The sequence below is a fragment of the Neopsephotus bourkii genome, unplaced genomic scaffold (genome assembly GCF_033783945.1).
Source record: "Neopsephotus bourkii isolate Nb327-2 ecotype Australia unplaced genomic scaffold, CSIRO-AGI_Nbou_v1 NB_533, whole genome shotgun sequence".
In the NCBI taxonomy this organism is placed as follows: Eukaryota; Metazoa; Chordata; class Aves; order Psittaciformes; family Psittacidae; genus Neopsephotus; species Neopsephotus bourkii.
This window is the reverse complement of record NW_026901034.1, coordinates 896,795-911,099: the sequence shown is the minus strand read 5'-3', so window position 1 is coordinate 911,099 and position 14,305 is coordinate 896,795. Positions and strand designations below refer to the sequence as shown.

General features: G+C 41.6%; 1 protein-coding gene across 6 annotated transcripts in view; it reads right to left on the bottom strand.

Annotated features, from left to right (window-relative positions):
• The window catches only part of DNAAF8 (dynein axonemal assembly factor 8), a 96,581-nt gene that overhangs the window by 25,643 nt on the left and 56,633 nt on the right, over positions 1 to 14,305 (bottom strand). For all 6 annotated transcript variants that reach the window (XM_061350664.1, XM_061350662.1, XM_061350663.1 and 3 more), the window contains 7 exons: positions 11,763 to 11,917; positions 10,416 to 10,560; positions 7,656 to 7,778; positions 6,006 to 6,200; positions 4,380 to 4,706; positions 2,495 to 2,557; positions 645 to 698 (listed from right to left, as the gene is read on the bottom strand). In XM_061350664.1, the coding sequence (XP_061206648.1) occupies positions 645 to 698; positions 2,495 to 2,557; positions 4,380 to 4,706; positions 6,006 to 6,200; positions 7,656 to 7,778; positions 10,416 to 10,560; positions 11,763 to 11,917 (1,062 nt within the window). The remainder of the gene's footprint in view (positions 1 to 644; positions 699 to 2,494; positions 2,558 to 4,379; positions 4,707 to 6,005; positions 6,201 to 7,655; positions 7,779 to 10,415; positions 10,561 to 11,762; positions 11,918 to 14,305) is intronic.

Sequence of the window (14,305 nt, the reverse complement as noted above, 5' to 3'; positions counted from 1 at the left end):
TATTCCTGTGGTATGTGAATCATTACACACTAAATTTACTGACTTCAGACATTTCAGGAGGGATTTGTTTTGTGTCACTTTGCCATCTTTGTTTGCTCAAAGACAAATGTTGAAAACGGGTGAGAACACCTTGTCACCTGGAGTTGGTTTTATCTCCTCGGTGATTATAAGTAACAACAGCAAGAGAAAACATCTCTTTGGCAGCCCTCAGATGTGCCTGATTTTCATCTCCAGCCCTGGCTGCTTAGTGGCCTTTCCAGGTTTGCTCTAGTTGCCTGCTATTTTTTATGTTTTTCTGCTTCATTATGTTTTTAGATCCCTTCCTCACAGCCAATGATTCCCCCCCCCAAAAAAAAAAATATTACATAGATTTTGATTTCATAGTGTAACTGTGAAAAATACTACTTCATATGATATCTATATGCAATAATCTACATATGTGTGGGACTCAAAATAAGTGTAGACTCAAGAGAAGCAAATACCAGATTTCCTGGCATGTTCAGAAAAGAGAGTGTATATCCCTGCCTGTACTCAAGCCTGAAGATGAAGTTGGTATAATGCTTTTTACTTATTTTTGGCTGTTAGACAAGTTAGTTCCACAAAGCCCTTCCCAAACCACACTTTCCCTTTTGCTCTTCTCTCACCTGTTTGTAAATAGGTGAACAGAGATTCTCCGTGGCATCCCTGCCTCTCTCCCACTAAATGAGAAAAGCAGAAAAAATTAAGTAAGTGCTGTGCATGTGCTGGGACAATAATTTGAGAATGTAGCCATCATCTCTACATAATGCAGCTATGACACATTCTAAAGCATTATACTCATGGGTCACTCATGGCTTGATTTCAGTTGTTGGGATACACTGGGATGCCCTCGGCGATGTTCTTCCCACTTCTCCAGTAAGTCCAAGCCTTGCTGAGGCCTGCAAGTACTAAATCCTGTTGATTCTTAGTTACCTTTTCTGTATTTCAGAGAGTGGCTAATGGTGTGCTCCCAAGGTTTCTCAGTCAAGTTAGAAACTGCTTTGTTTCCAGTGTAAGTCCTAGTTTTGTTTAATGTCCTCTCTTGTGCCCTTGGAAGCAAAGAAAAGCTCTGTCTTCTGATAACACACCTACTGAGCTCAGAACTGTGGTTCAGTCCTCTTCTCAGCTCTGCTGATAAAACATCACTGACATTTCCCAGCAGCCAGGAACGTTACTTCAGTAGTTCCTCAGCAGAGCAGTACAAAAGGAGCCTGGTGAGGAAGAACTTACAACAAAAGCTTATATAAAAATGTTTCTTTCAGTCTAATGTAAAACCTGCTGTGTCCTGGGGAGGTGAGGAAAATTTAAGGCACTTCAAGGCACATGTGATTCCAGAAGTTATCTAGGACTGGGGTACAATGAGAAGCTTGTATCAAGCTGATAAAGGACTTCCTTTCCAGGGACTGACACACTTAAGCAGTGTGACATGCAAAGTAGATAAGAGAAAACTAAAATCTGTTTGTCAAAACAAAATTACCATTTCTTTGTATTTATTACTTTCTGAAATCCCTATATTTCTGTTTCCCAGGGCAATGTATCTGGAAGGTATCTAGGCAAAGTGTTCTTTCCTTTTAATGAGACCTTTTTCCACATCTGCCATTTATTTTGCTTTAATAATAAGTGTACATAGAGAGGTAGAGCCAGCTTCAGGGTCCTTACCTCTAACTTTTTAGCTCATACCCTCACAGTAACAATCTTTTTTCTTTAGTATTGAAAAACTTGTAGGACTTGTGAATTCTGTGGTGACTTGGGTGGCACTATAATTCAAAAGGTAGAGTCCCTTGTGTGAGACTAAGGAAATGGCCTTCTGCTCCCATTTCTGTCACTCATTGGTTAGGGAATGGTGGTCAACACATTTCACCTCTCTAGGTTTCAATTACCCCTCTGTAAAACATCCTGAAACTCGTATTTTTTGAGATCTGCATCTGAAAAGGGCTACTAAAGAGAAGCCATTAGTTGCTCTTCTAACCTTCATTCCACGCCAACCCTAGATAGGCTACATCCAAGCACACAGAGAACTTCATAGAGGAAAAGTGATCTGGCAACACAACCACCTTCCCCCAGTACCAAGTGGACCCCTCTGTCCTTTGCTTCCTAATTTCCTGGGATTCTGATGTCTAACTAGAGGTTTACTAATCATAGAATCATAGAACAGTTAGGGTTGGAAAGGACCTTAAGATCATCAAGTTCCAACCCCCTGCCATGGGCAGGGACACCTCGCTCTAAACCATATCACCCAAGGCCTCGTCCAACCTGGCCTTGAACACCACCAGGGATGGAGCATTAACAACCTCCCTGGGCAACCTATTGCAGTGCCTCACCACCCTAACAGGAAAGAATTTCCTTCTTATAGCCAATCTAATCCCATTTTAATGACTCTGTCAGAGGACGCAGGGTTATAGTTTTCTTCAATCTATGAGTATAAAATTATTTGGGTTTATCCAAGAAGCAACTGGTGCATAACTTCTGGTCTTACCTTCAGCCCTGGCCCTCTTGTCAGGTGGTGGCAGGTATTTCCTAGCAGGGCGGTGTTCTGCATCTGTAAAAGGAAGGAGATGTATTGTTATGGATTCATAGATGGGAACCTTCTCTGTCTGGGAGCACGAGGGGTGACAAAGGTGATTTTATTTAGCAGGGGAAATGGCAGACATTTGACCAGCTGCAAAATATTGCAGAACTGTTATCCACACAAACACCTCACCATTCTTCCCACAATAAAAACAGGAGGAAACATGTAATGCCCTCATAAAAGAGTGCAAGACGCTGGAGTCATGCTTCAGCTATGCTCCTTTGCTCTTGACAATGGCTTTGGTGGGAAAAGATGGCACTGTGATTACAACCTTCCTCAATAAACTGATCTGACAGTTGTGCTTTCATCTTATCCTGTCTTTTGGTCTCAAGATGTCTTTAATGAAGGGCAGCAATGCATCAGTTCCTACAGTTTTATACACTAATTTGGGATGTCTGGTGCCTTCTTTTCTGAAGGCCTCTTTTTCTTGTTTTCCTGTCTCACATAAAACACCCACATAATTCACTGTCTTTTCCCAGATGTCATCACATTTTCTTTTTTCTATTTAGTAAAGCTAATTTTTTACTCCACACTACATAACCACTGTGTGTTTGACATGAGTATCTAAATTTACTGACAACAAAGGACCTTCCTTCCTCACAGAAAGGTAGGGGAAGAGCTGTAAATTACAAAGCATGAATGTACTTCTGGAACTGCATCACTCCTGCTCAGTTCATATATAGTATTACCACAATCTTAATTTCTCTCTGTTTCTGAATAATCAAGAATTGTCAGTCTCAGAACTGTTTATCTTTAGGTGTGAGGAGTCAGACATCCCCAAGAATGGAGGTGATATGCCAATATATTTCACATTGGAAGAAAACAGTGAGAGCTCATACTCTGCTGCTCCAAAGCATCCAATAACAGTAACACCATAGTCCGTGCATCAATTTAGCTTAGAGGCATGATTCTACTTTTCTAATTTTGTGAGGAAGCTCTCAAGTTTACTACGCTGAATGATCAATGCTAGCATATATCACTGAAGTCGGAGAGGCTTTTGACAACGGTCTTCTTTCCTCATAGAATCATAGAATGGTGTGGGTTGGAAAGGGCCTTAAGATCATCTAGTCCCAACCCCCTGCCACAGGCAGGGACACCTTCCACTAGGCCAGGTTGCTCCAAGCCCTGTGCAACCTGGCCTTGAGCCCTGCCAGGGATGGGGCAGCCACAGCTTCTCCGAGCAACCTGTACCAGCACCTCACCACCGTCACAGGGAAGAACTTCTGCCTAAGAGCTCATCTCAATCTCTCTTCTGTCATGAATGAACTGTTCATTCTCTTCTGGGATGAAAAGTAATTCTCAAGAAATCTGCTTTCTTTAGCTGTTGCAGAGTGGTTGTACCTTTGGCTCCCCAAGTGCAGAACAAAGGCTGTGGTATTTGCCTCAGCAAGTTAGGCACCACAAATAGGTAGCCACATCTAATTGGGATAGATCTTGGTCTCTGTTTCTAAGTTTCTCTTATATACAGAGACAAAACTTACAGTGTTATTTACTGGTCCTGCTAACTACTGTAATATCAATTTAGTATTTATGGAATACCTCAAGACCTTTAGAGAGGGGACCAGGCCATGCACACATGAATTAATAGGCTAACTTGTAGATGACCTCAACTGGCTCCTGCTGATTTCATATCCCTCATCATTACTCAGCCAAGCATAGAATTTAACCCCAAATTATTACACTTTTCTGTGCCTGAGAAAAACTCATTGCACTGGATTCCTTTGTCCAGGTTCAATAAATTCCTGAACGCCTTATACCTAAGGACATTATAAACAGTAAAACCACATCTTACCAGTTACAAACTCCTTCTCTGTGAAGAAGAGGATGGCTTGCCTGAATGTCACCTCTGGGGTCAGGGCCATTACTACCTGTAGAAGACCGCCACTTTTGCTCAGCTTCTCCCTCCATTGTGTTAATCTCTCCAATGCATCTGCAAGAACTCTGAAGGCATTGGTCCGCCGTAATGCACACACAAGGACTGGGTTTGACATTAGTGTATCAAGGCTGCTTTGCCAGGAAGTATCTCCAACTTCAAAAGGGGTTACTTCTTTGGCCTGACATCGAGTGAGATGGGACAACCATTTGAGACCAAGGAGCTCAAATCCCAAACTGTGCTCTTCTGCAAGTAAGAGAAATCTGTTTAGCATCTGTTCAGTAGGTAGCATGTGTTTCATAGAAGCTGTTTTTCTTTTGGAGACAAGTGTTCTGAATTCACATGGATTTTTTTTACTAGACAAGTTCCAAACCTTTGCCCCCTGTTGCAAAATGTACTGTAATGCAGATACAGAAATGTACATGGAAAATCCACAAGATACAAATTCTAGAAAATTGCATTACAGTGAAACAAAAGATCAGCTATCTGGGAAATCAACAGGGAGCCATGGAGCATAAGTGTCATGATTTGATTAGAGAACACAACTAGCGGAGAAGAGCTGAAAGGGAGAAAACACTGATAACACTGAGAAAACACTGATAGCAATGTGGTTTGACACACTATAGTCCATAATTATAGATCCTTTACCACCTCTCATGATGTTCCATTTTAAGCTATATTCATTATAGTAATAAGCCACAATTTAACACCAACTTGTCTCTAAAGTAGCTTAAATGTTGTTGTGCGTATAAAGTAGTCTTATGTCCCATGTAGCAAGATATTTAGGGGCTCAATCCATGAGTGCATGTTGCTGGAAGTTTCTGTCAGCTAGAATCTCCTTGCTTACATACTACAGAGTAAGTGATGCAGAACTTACTTCATAATATTGTTTCAAGAGAGTACGATACACATAGTATAACACAGGGTGCCAGACTCCTGCCCTTTATGAGTACACTCCCTGTATCATTACACATCGTTGCTATCTGTATCATGAACTTGTCTAAATCAATCATCCTGCTTAGCACTTGACCACACTCTTCATGCTTTTCTGAGTACTTAATGTGGGGAGAGAGTAATTATTTCTTCTTCCTGTGTGCATGAGGAAACACAGAGTGAAGTGGGACAGTGTTTTGCTGCTGAGCACAAAGGATGTCAGTGGACAAAATAGAGTTTGTGACTCCTGAATTCGCATTGCTGTGCCCCAATTACACAGGTGCTCTGGCTCCTGGTACTCAGGGAGAGAGCCTGTGCTCTGGATTACATAAAAGGCTCCGTAAGCCTAAGCACAGCTTTCAATTAATTTGACACTCTCCAAAGAACATTATGCCCACCTGAGCTGTTTGCAATATAGAAAGTGGCTTTGCCCGTGACTAACTAGCCATGATAAATTCTTCAGCTCTTTAGGCAGATAAGCAAAGAAACCTGTCCTTCTTCCTCAGGCCCTTTCACCATGTTTCATTATATTCCTGCCATGATAAAAACAGGATAGACAGGATGAACTTTTCTGACCAACTTCTACAGCCCACCCCAAGAGTTTGAAATCACCTGGGCTCTGAGACGGACTATTGGGCCCAGGAAGAAGGATCTGGTGAAGGAGCTCTCCAGCGCTCTTCATAGCATCTGTTCCAACCACTGCCAGCATGACAACTTGCTCCATTTCAGGATCAGAAGCATAGGTTCGATTGCAGAAAAAATCCAGAGGAATGTAACGGGGCTCTGGCACTGCACTGAGGCTTCCTCCTGCACACAGAGATAATCAGAATAAGATGAGTTACCACACGAAAACAAATATCAAGACTTTTAGTGTGAAGTAACTGACTAATTCTCCGCTCATTAATGGGCAGTGCCTGTGATGCCACTCCTCATGCTGCAGTTCAGTGCAGCCTGAAAAAGGATCATGCATGAGCAGCAGCATCACAGCAAACCCTCACTGATTAGTTACACTGCTTAACTGGAAGGCCTTTTTGCCGCATAAAGCAAATATATTCCATTGTAATTTTGCTATCCTTATTCACACCATTAAGCAGAGTTGATAGATCTGTACCCAAATGACTGAAGGCATCAGTTTCAGATTGATAATTAATGACTGACTTCACATTAAATTGATACTTCATTTGTATTCTAGGACATTACATGGCATATAATGGAGGACTAAATTGGGGACTGGTACAATAGCATGTGGATGTCCACATTCCCACTGGGAACAGCGTAGCTTGCAGAATCCCCAGCCCATCAGAAACCTGTTGGATTCTATACTGTTTCACTACATGATTATTAAGGAATTGTATAGATTAACAGTTATTTACTTAGTTATTCCTACATATTAACATTCCCTGATGCTAGAAAATGGTGAATGACATGCATTTGATAATTATTTTTCCTTATGATTTGTGGGAATTTGGTTTTGGAAAGCAATATGCTTCCACTAAAAATCTTGATAACCCAAGTTTAGAATAATGCATCTAGTTAAATAAAACTATATTAACCTACTGAATACATAACAAAACACTATCCTATAGTTAGTGAAATAAACATCTGATTGCCATGACTTCCAAGTAAGTGTCTAGAACTAGGAGGTTTAAGACTCTCCTACCCATCTGAGTCATAGATTTATAACAGAAAACACATTCACTTGCTTTTTTTCAAGTCCTATCAGTTTCTCAGCTTTGAATGAATGAGTTACTCAAGTGAATTAAACTGCAGAAACTGAAATTAAGAACATCTAAGTGAAATGAAAAAGTGCTTTCCCTGCATCTCCAGAAGAACTACAGCTGCCAACGGTTATCACTGCAGCAAATTCTAGTTTAACAACCTTAACCACCAGTTAAACACAGTTCAGTAGTGAGACTTCACTTGAGACTATGGCAATAAATACAAATTGATTGGTTATTAGCCTTTTAATTATGGCTTAAGGCTTAACTGGTTGTTATGTCACATTTGAATAATTTATTTTTTCACCTGCTTTTTAATTTACTTTATAAAGGTATTTCCGTTTAATTTTTCTATTGATTCTTTCATCATTACCCAGCAACAGAAGACAGCTAATAACAGTATGACTGACAGACAGCAGAACACTAAATGAGTTATTATAGACAAGCATATTCCTAATGAATTCCTAATTCAGAAAAATCCGCTAATAAGGTTGTCAGACCTTGCAAAACCCACAACAATGCGCTTCTCATAGCTTTGACCTACCCAGTGCCTGCAGCAAGGTCTCGGTGTAAGGAGCCACATGAAACCACATGGAGGGGTTGGGTTGGGCAGTGGGAGCCTGGCTGCTCTGTACATGGCCTTGCTTTGCCAGTTCATCCATCAGTCCTATATATAGAACAGAACAAAATGTGAGGAATACAGAGTTCTGTGATGTTTCTGACATGAAAACACTCTTCTTATTGATACAAAATTAAATCAGTATTTCACTGAGCTTATTTTCCGGAATTCGTTATCAGATATTTGGATTCATCTGATCACAGTTCCATTACAGAGATGTTAATGAAGGTCATGCTGAGCTTACTTAAGAGACATGAAATGCACCTTAATCATCCTCTCTCCCCCAGATCACATTCAGTTAAAGCAGGGCAACAGCTGTTGAAAACTGAGGCTTGGCCACAGCTTTCTCTGGAAATATCTCTCCTTTGTGACCAGCACCCCAGTCATTTCTATTACCTTCTATCTCCTGCTATGAATCAAAACATGGAATAAATGCATCAAAGATGCTACACTGCTCTTGACTTATAAGAAGTCTCTTAAATAAGGTGGTGCCACAAGGAAGAGAAGTCACAAACCTTGAACCCAGTGGCTAAGTGCAGGCCCTCAAAGTGCAAGGCCAGTATCCTGCATCCCTCCCGGAACCATGTGGCCTGAGAGGCTTTGCTAGGATGACACTACGTGCTAGAAAACAGCAATCTCTCAGTTCCTGTTCTCCCTCTAAAAGGCCTGGCTATGTACAGGCATACGGTTCACTTCTACAATTAGTTCAGCCTTCTGTAATAATATTTCAGACCACAGTTTTAAAGGCTTGTTATTTTTTAAATTACTTTGTATACATTTTATTGCTTTCTACCATACAAGCCTGTAAAAAATCTACTGTAGTGTAGCGTGAGGAATGGATTATTAGTGCTAGAGGCTGATCATAAGCCTTGGATGTCAAATGTAGCTCTGACTGTGAATTTGAGCCTGTACTGCTGGCAATCACATACCTGCTTTTCAAAATCAGGTGCCATGAGTAACCAAACCACAGCAGCAGCACTACCTGCTGTTTGCTCAAACTCAATGTATGGCAAAAGGTAAAGCTTGGACAAAAAATTATGGTGTTTCATCCTCAAGACAGAGGTCCAATACCAAGGACACTTACCTCTGCTTTATTTTGGGAACGATTTGCAATGATTCAGCAAGGATTTGAATGTTTTCTGACTTTGACAATGGAAGAGCTGTCAAGACCTTGAAGGGGTAACTGCTCTTCAGGGGTACTGATTACAAATGTAAAACTTCTTAGTGTGGTATTTACCCTACTCAAATTCTAGTGTTATTCTACACTTCCCAGAGGCCAAACCAAAGTTTGTGTGGCAAGAATGTCAGCTTTCTGTAAGAAATGGTTCTCTACAGTGAGGGACAATATTTACCTTTCCAGAATATCTTTTGCCTCAGTGCCCACCTGTATATTTCTAGTGGAAATTTCCCTGTGCAAAACATGTGAACACTGTAAACATCATCTGTGGCACTCTGAGAACAGCAGCAGAAACTGTATTGCTTTAATGAGCAACTTTCCTTGGGTCTACAGGCAGTAGGTGACATGGTGCTGCAATTAGTCTGCTTTTGGAACATTCTGTGATAGCCTTAGCAGAAAAAGCAGAGGCCTTTTTGAACTGTCATTTTTACCCACACTTCTAAATGTTCTTTTCTCTTGTGGATAGATTAAAGGAAGCAATTGAGCAGTGGCTGAATGTCTCCATCATGTGCTATTTGAAGTGGCATTAATGGAGGGGCCAGCAACAGTGACCCACGCTCTCAGCAGTGGTGTCTAAAGGAGACATGCAGGAATGAACAATCCTGCTGCAGGCAAAGTGCCTGCTGACAGAGCAGGAAGAAGCAGGCAGCGCAGGGTTATTTGCTCCCTACTCATCACCCCTGTTGCCTGTGATCTTCCCTGCTTGAGAACAATGACAGCTCATACTTCAGAGATTTTTCCTAAACCAGAGTCTCAGAACAGAGTCTGATTCAAGTAAGATGATTTGGGGCAGCAAATTTTTCTGGGTTTTGGCAGTCCTTACAGTTCAGTTCAGAGTTACAGTTCAGATCCTTGGAAGTGACACATAACCCAGGGCTGAGGTTGGCAGCATCAGATGCTATTTTCACATATCTATTTTTTGCCACCCTACCTCTCTGTGCAATAAGAATCCCCAAGAGGAGTTTATTGAGCTGACGAAGCTAGGCCCACTAAGGAGGTGTACAGTAGGAAGCCAAGAGACAAAGCTCACCAATTCAAACAGAGGAGGTTTCAAGTCAATATAAAGGAAAAACATTCAATAAGGATGGTCGAGCATTGGAACAAAGGCCCAGAGAGGTGGGGGAATCTCTGTCCTTGCAGAATTTCAAGACCTGACTGAAAAAAGCCCTGAGCATCCTGATCCAAATCTATTGCTGATGCTGGATTGAGCAGGACACTGGATGAAAGAACTTCTAAGATCTCTTCCAAAATGAATTACTTTGTGTTCAAGAAGACTCCAGTGCTAAAGATCAAACACCTGGCATAGATCAATCTGCTCTGTTGGATATGTAGCAGTGACTGAGTTTCACCTTGGTCTGGAGATACATACAGCAAAAATACCAGGCCCTGCTGTTCCCCATAAATATTGCCTGCAATGCAACAGCCATGGTTAGTCTGCTAATATTTAGTTCACATGAACTGAAATGCAGCCCTCCTTTTCCCAGGTTGTTGAGCAGTGGAGGTATTACCTTTCACCAGTGCAGGAATGTGATGACAAGCATTCTCCTTCCTCAGCAGCAAAACAAGACAGTGCATGTATGGTTCAGCAGAGAACTCTCCTGTTGCAGAACTGTCAGGAGAACTTGAAATCTTGCTAGGGCAAAATACAGCAACCTGAAATAATGAGGGCCACATTAAACTACTAATTCCAAGTATAATCATTATAGAGCTCAAAGCAAAAATTTACAACAAAATACACCAGCTGAACCATAGTAACTTCCAATAACCAGGCATTCATGTGTCATCTATTCAGGAGACAAAGAAACTTAATTTAAACCTCAGGGAAGAGGATTAACATAAAAATGTTCTGCCCTGCAATTGGGATGGACTAAAACCACAACACCTATAACTCAGCTGATATGTGGTGCCATCCTGTCACTCATGCAAAAATGATCTTGAATCCCAAACAAAGGGATAATTTTTCAGAAACATTTAGCTCCAGACAGCACACTGAAGCAATAGTTTCTCTTGTTATTCCCTTAAATGGCCATTTAGGAGCATACTCGCAATGTTTGGCTATTTGTGCTGTAGTATTCTGTAGATATTTATTCCACAAAATATTACAGGCACAGAAAGCATTATTCCTCAGGCTTGATCACAGAACAACTAGAGAAGAGAGGGGTTGTACTCCATTTAGCCTGCAAAATGATGCATCTCCTGATAGACATGGCAAATGACCCTAAGCATAGTAATTTAGAATAAGGGGTCCACTCCTTGGCAAAAGAATGCGTCACAGGATTCCTGGGTGATTTATCATTTTAAGAAGTGCAGATCTGGACTTCTTGCATATGTCAAGCTTGACTGAAATCTTGTATCTATGATTATTGCTGTTTTCTTTGGCTGACTTGGTCAAAATGCCAACTGCACTCTAACTCAAATCTATTCATCAGGTTAGAGTTTCACAGAAAAAGAAGAAAAGTCCTTATTTTTGACAATAAGAAAGCTCTTTTTGCAATCCATCTGGAATGCATTAAACCAGGAGACTTTATGTTGAAAGGCCATAAGCAGTCCCACAGGGACTGTGAAGCACACAATCAAACATGAATCTGTCAGACAAAGACTGTTCTCCTGAATATGCACCTTTGCAGATCTGAAACTGTTGGTTTGGTTTATGGGGCTACTGCATGCTCTTCTTATTTTGAGGTCAGTGGTAAAATTCATGTCTGCCACTTGGAGTAAACAAACATGTAGGAGGAGGAGGCCCAATTATGAATTTACATTTTTGTTCTCAGTGAGAGGCTGAGGCCTGGTGGGATTTCCCTACTAAATTAAAATGACACAAATTACACAGCTGAGCTGTGCGTTCATTCCAGTACCTGACTTTGTGTCATGCTCAGCACAGCAGCTTGCTCAGGTGAAAGCTGCAGCTGTCTGACTCCTTGCAGGACAAACCCCCGACGAGTACAGACTGAAATCACATTACCATATGCACAAGGAGATATCAGAGGTGACACCATCAAAATGACATCCCCTAGATCAAAAAGAGGGTAAGAAAAGCAGCATATTATTTTTACAGGAGCTATGATATCACTGCAAGACAACTCTGACAGTGGCTAGTTCCAACTCGATCCACATCCCATATGGTGACACTGTATTTTCTAGTTTATTTGCTCTATCCAGCTCATAATGACTGCTGTCAGATGCCAATCTAGAATGGCAAAGCTTATGGCATCATCAATAATATCTTTATGCATCATCTACCCCAGACAGTCCATCTCATCAGGTCCATCTAGCTATCTAATAGCTACTCACCTACTTTTGGGGTATCTGTGCTCTCAGTTCACATCAGTCCTTGCCAGGCTGTTTGAGCTGTTACCTTTCTGTTTCCTTCTTTGTCTTGTCTTTAACCTTTCCCCAAAGCTTGCCTTGCAGCACAAGCTCCTGAATCTTTGGACCAGTTTGTGATCATGATCTCACCTGACTCTTTGGTTTGGTACCTCCTGTGGCTCCTGTCCTTGGTTATTATGATAATGGTACCAGCCTTTTGTCTCCTACCCAGTTCTCATCCAATAGGTCTGGCTGCTCATTCTCTCCTTGTATCCCTCATCCCAGTAAATAAGGTTGTAGAAGCAACTGGAGTTTACATCGGGTTAGAACCTTGGGTTTTTAGGCTCCTGTTTTCCAAGTTGAATCCCAAACTCACTGCCTTTGGTGACAACAGATGCTATGAGCCAACTTAGGGGAAAGAGCCTACAAGACCTCCTGAGCAGTGTCTAAGCCCCATTTAGGTACTACAGGACAAGCTCAAGCTCTAATCTTATCACAAGTCTCTGCTTTTAACACCACCTTCATTACTACACTGCCCTAGTCCTAATATAGCTTTTTATTCTGCATACAACATACATTCAGATATCCACAGCCTGCCAAGAGTTAGCTCTGAAGAGAAATTCTCAGTATCACTTCTACATGGGTTTCCTCTACACTGTCCCATTATTCACTTTTAGCTCTAATCAAATGATATAATGAGGTTGGAATATTTTAGTTTCTGTGTCCCAATTACACTTGTGATTTGGGGGCAGGACTATCAGCAGTGAATGTTTCTTTTGGTTCTGGACTTTATATAGGGATATCTGTACCCCCAGGAATCTGACCTGGTGGTTCAAAGCCATTGCAACAAAGGGAAAGTTTATGGGACAGGCAGGGTACTTTGCCTAAAATGTCTCTTTAGGGTTTTGGCTTTAATTCTGCTGGCTTTGAGCCAGACTGACATTAGTGCCACATTAATTATATGTGAACTGAGAAAATTCAGAGTTGCAGGTTGTAAGATTTTGTTTCCTCTGTAGTTGGTAACACTTTAAAACCCAAGCATCTTTTACGTAATACACATATTCCAAATCAGTTTTGAGCAGCCTGGTCTAGTGGAAGGTGTCCCTGCCTGTGGCAGGGGGTTGGAACTGGATGAGCTTTAAGGTCCTTTCTAACCCAAACCAGTCTGGGATTCTGTGAACAAGAACACCTGCTAGGGTTGGTAAAGGTTTGATTACTTAGGAGGGGCAGATATACTTTGTGGGAGCTGCAAGTATATTTGTTCTGAATGTTCTGCATGGGTTTATCTTCCTGTCTCAAAGAGAAGCTGCTGGAAACCTGAGGGAAGGAGTCCTTTCCTTTCCTTTAAACACCCCAGGGTGTCTGCTCCCAGATCACATTTTCAGCTTCTCTTCCAAGAGTCACGATAAGAGTTATCTATCTGAGGAGCAAAGCTTGAAAGTGACTTCCTGAGCCCAAATACAGATGGAACGTGGTGTGGTGTAACTCAGCAGCCCACACCAAATGTGAATCATTAATGGCCATAAAAGGAAGGGGAGCAGAGAATGTGACTCATTCCATCAGCAGCAACCAGCTGCCATCGATACCAATCCCAAATAGCACAAAGCCAATGGCTGTCTGCCAGGCTACCTGAGTTATGCACCATTTAAGAAAGAGACAAGGGGGATTTGGGCAGGGCCAAGTGATAGCCAGTTAATATCAGCCCTGTGAAGTACTTTCCTTTGTGATTGTGGTCAGTCTTGCCCTAAATGAAGTCTTAACCATTTCATCCTCTCAACAGCAACTCTTCAACCAGTAGAGGTAGGTGATCTCTAATCAGATAAACATGCAGTTTAAGGGCACTGATAGGTCTTTCACATCACTGTTTCTTTGCAGATCAGGTCCCTGTGTGCAGAGATTTCCCATGGGGTGTTGTCTTGTTTTCTCTTTTTTTACCTTTCAGTGAAAGCTAAGCAGCCTACAGGACTCCAGCAGCTCCTCCCACAAGGAGAATGAGCTGATAATGCTCATTCTGTCACTTCATTTTAGGAAGCAGTGTTTCACTAGAAATTCATTTCTGCCTCTAGAATTGGTCAGGTTACAGTACTGAGCA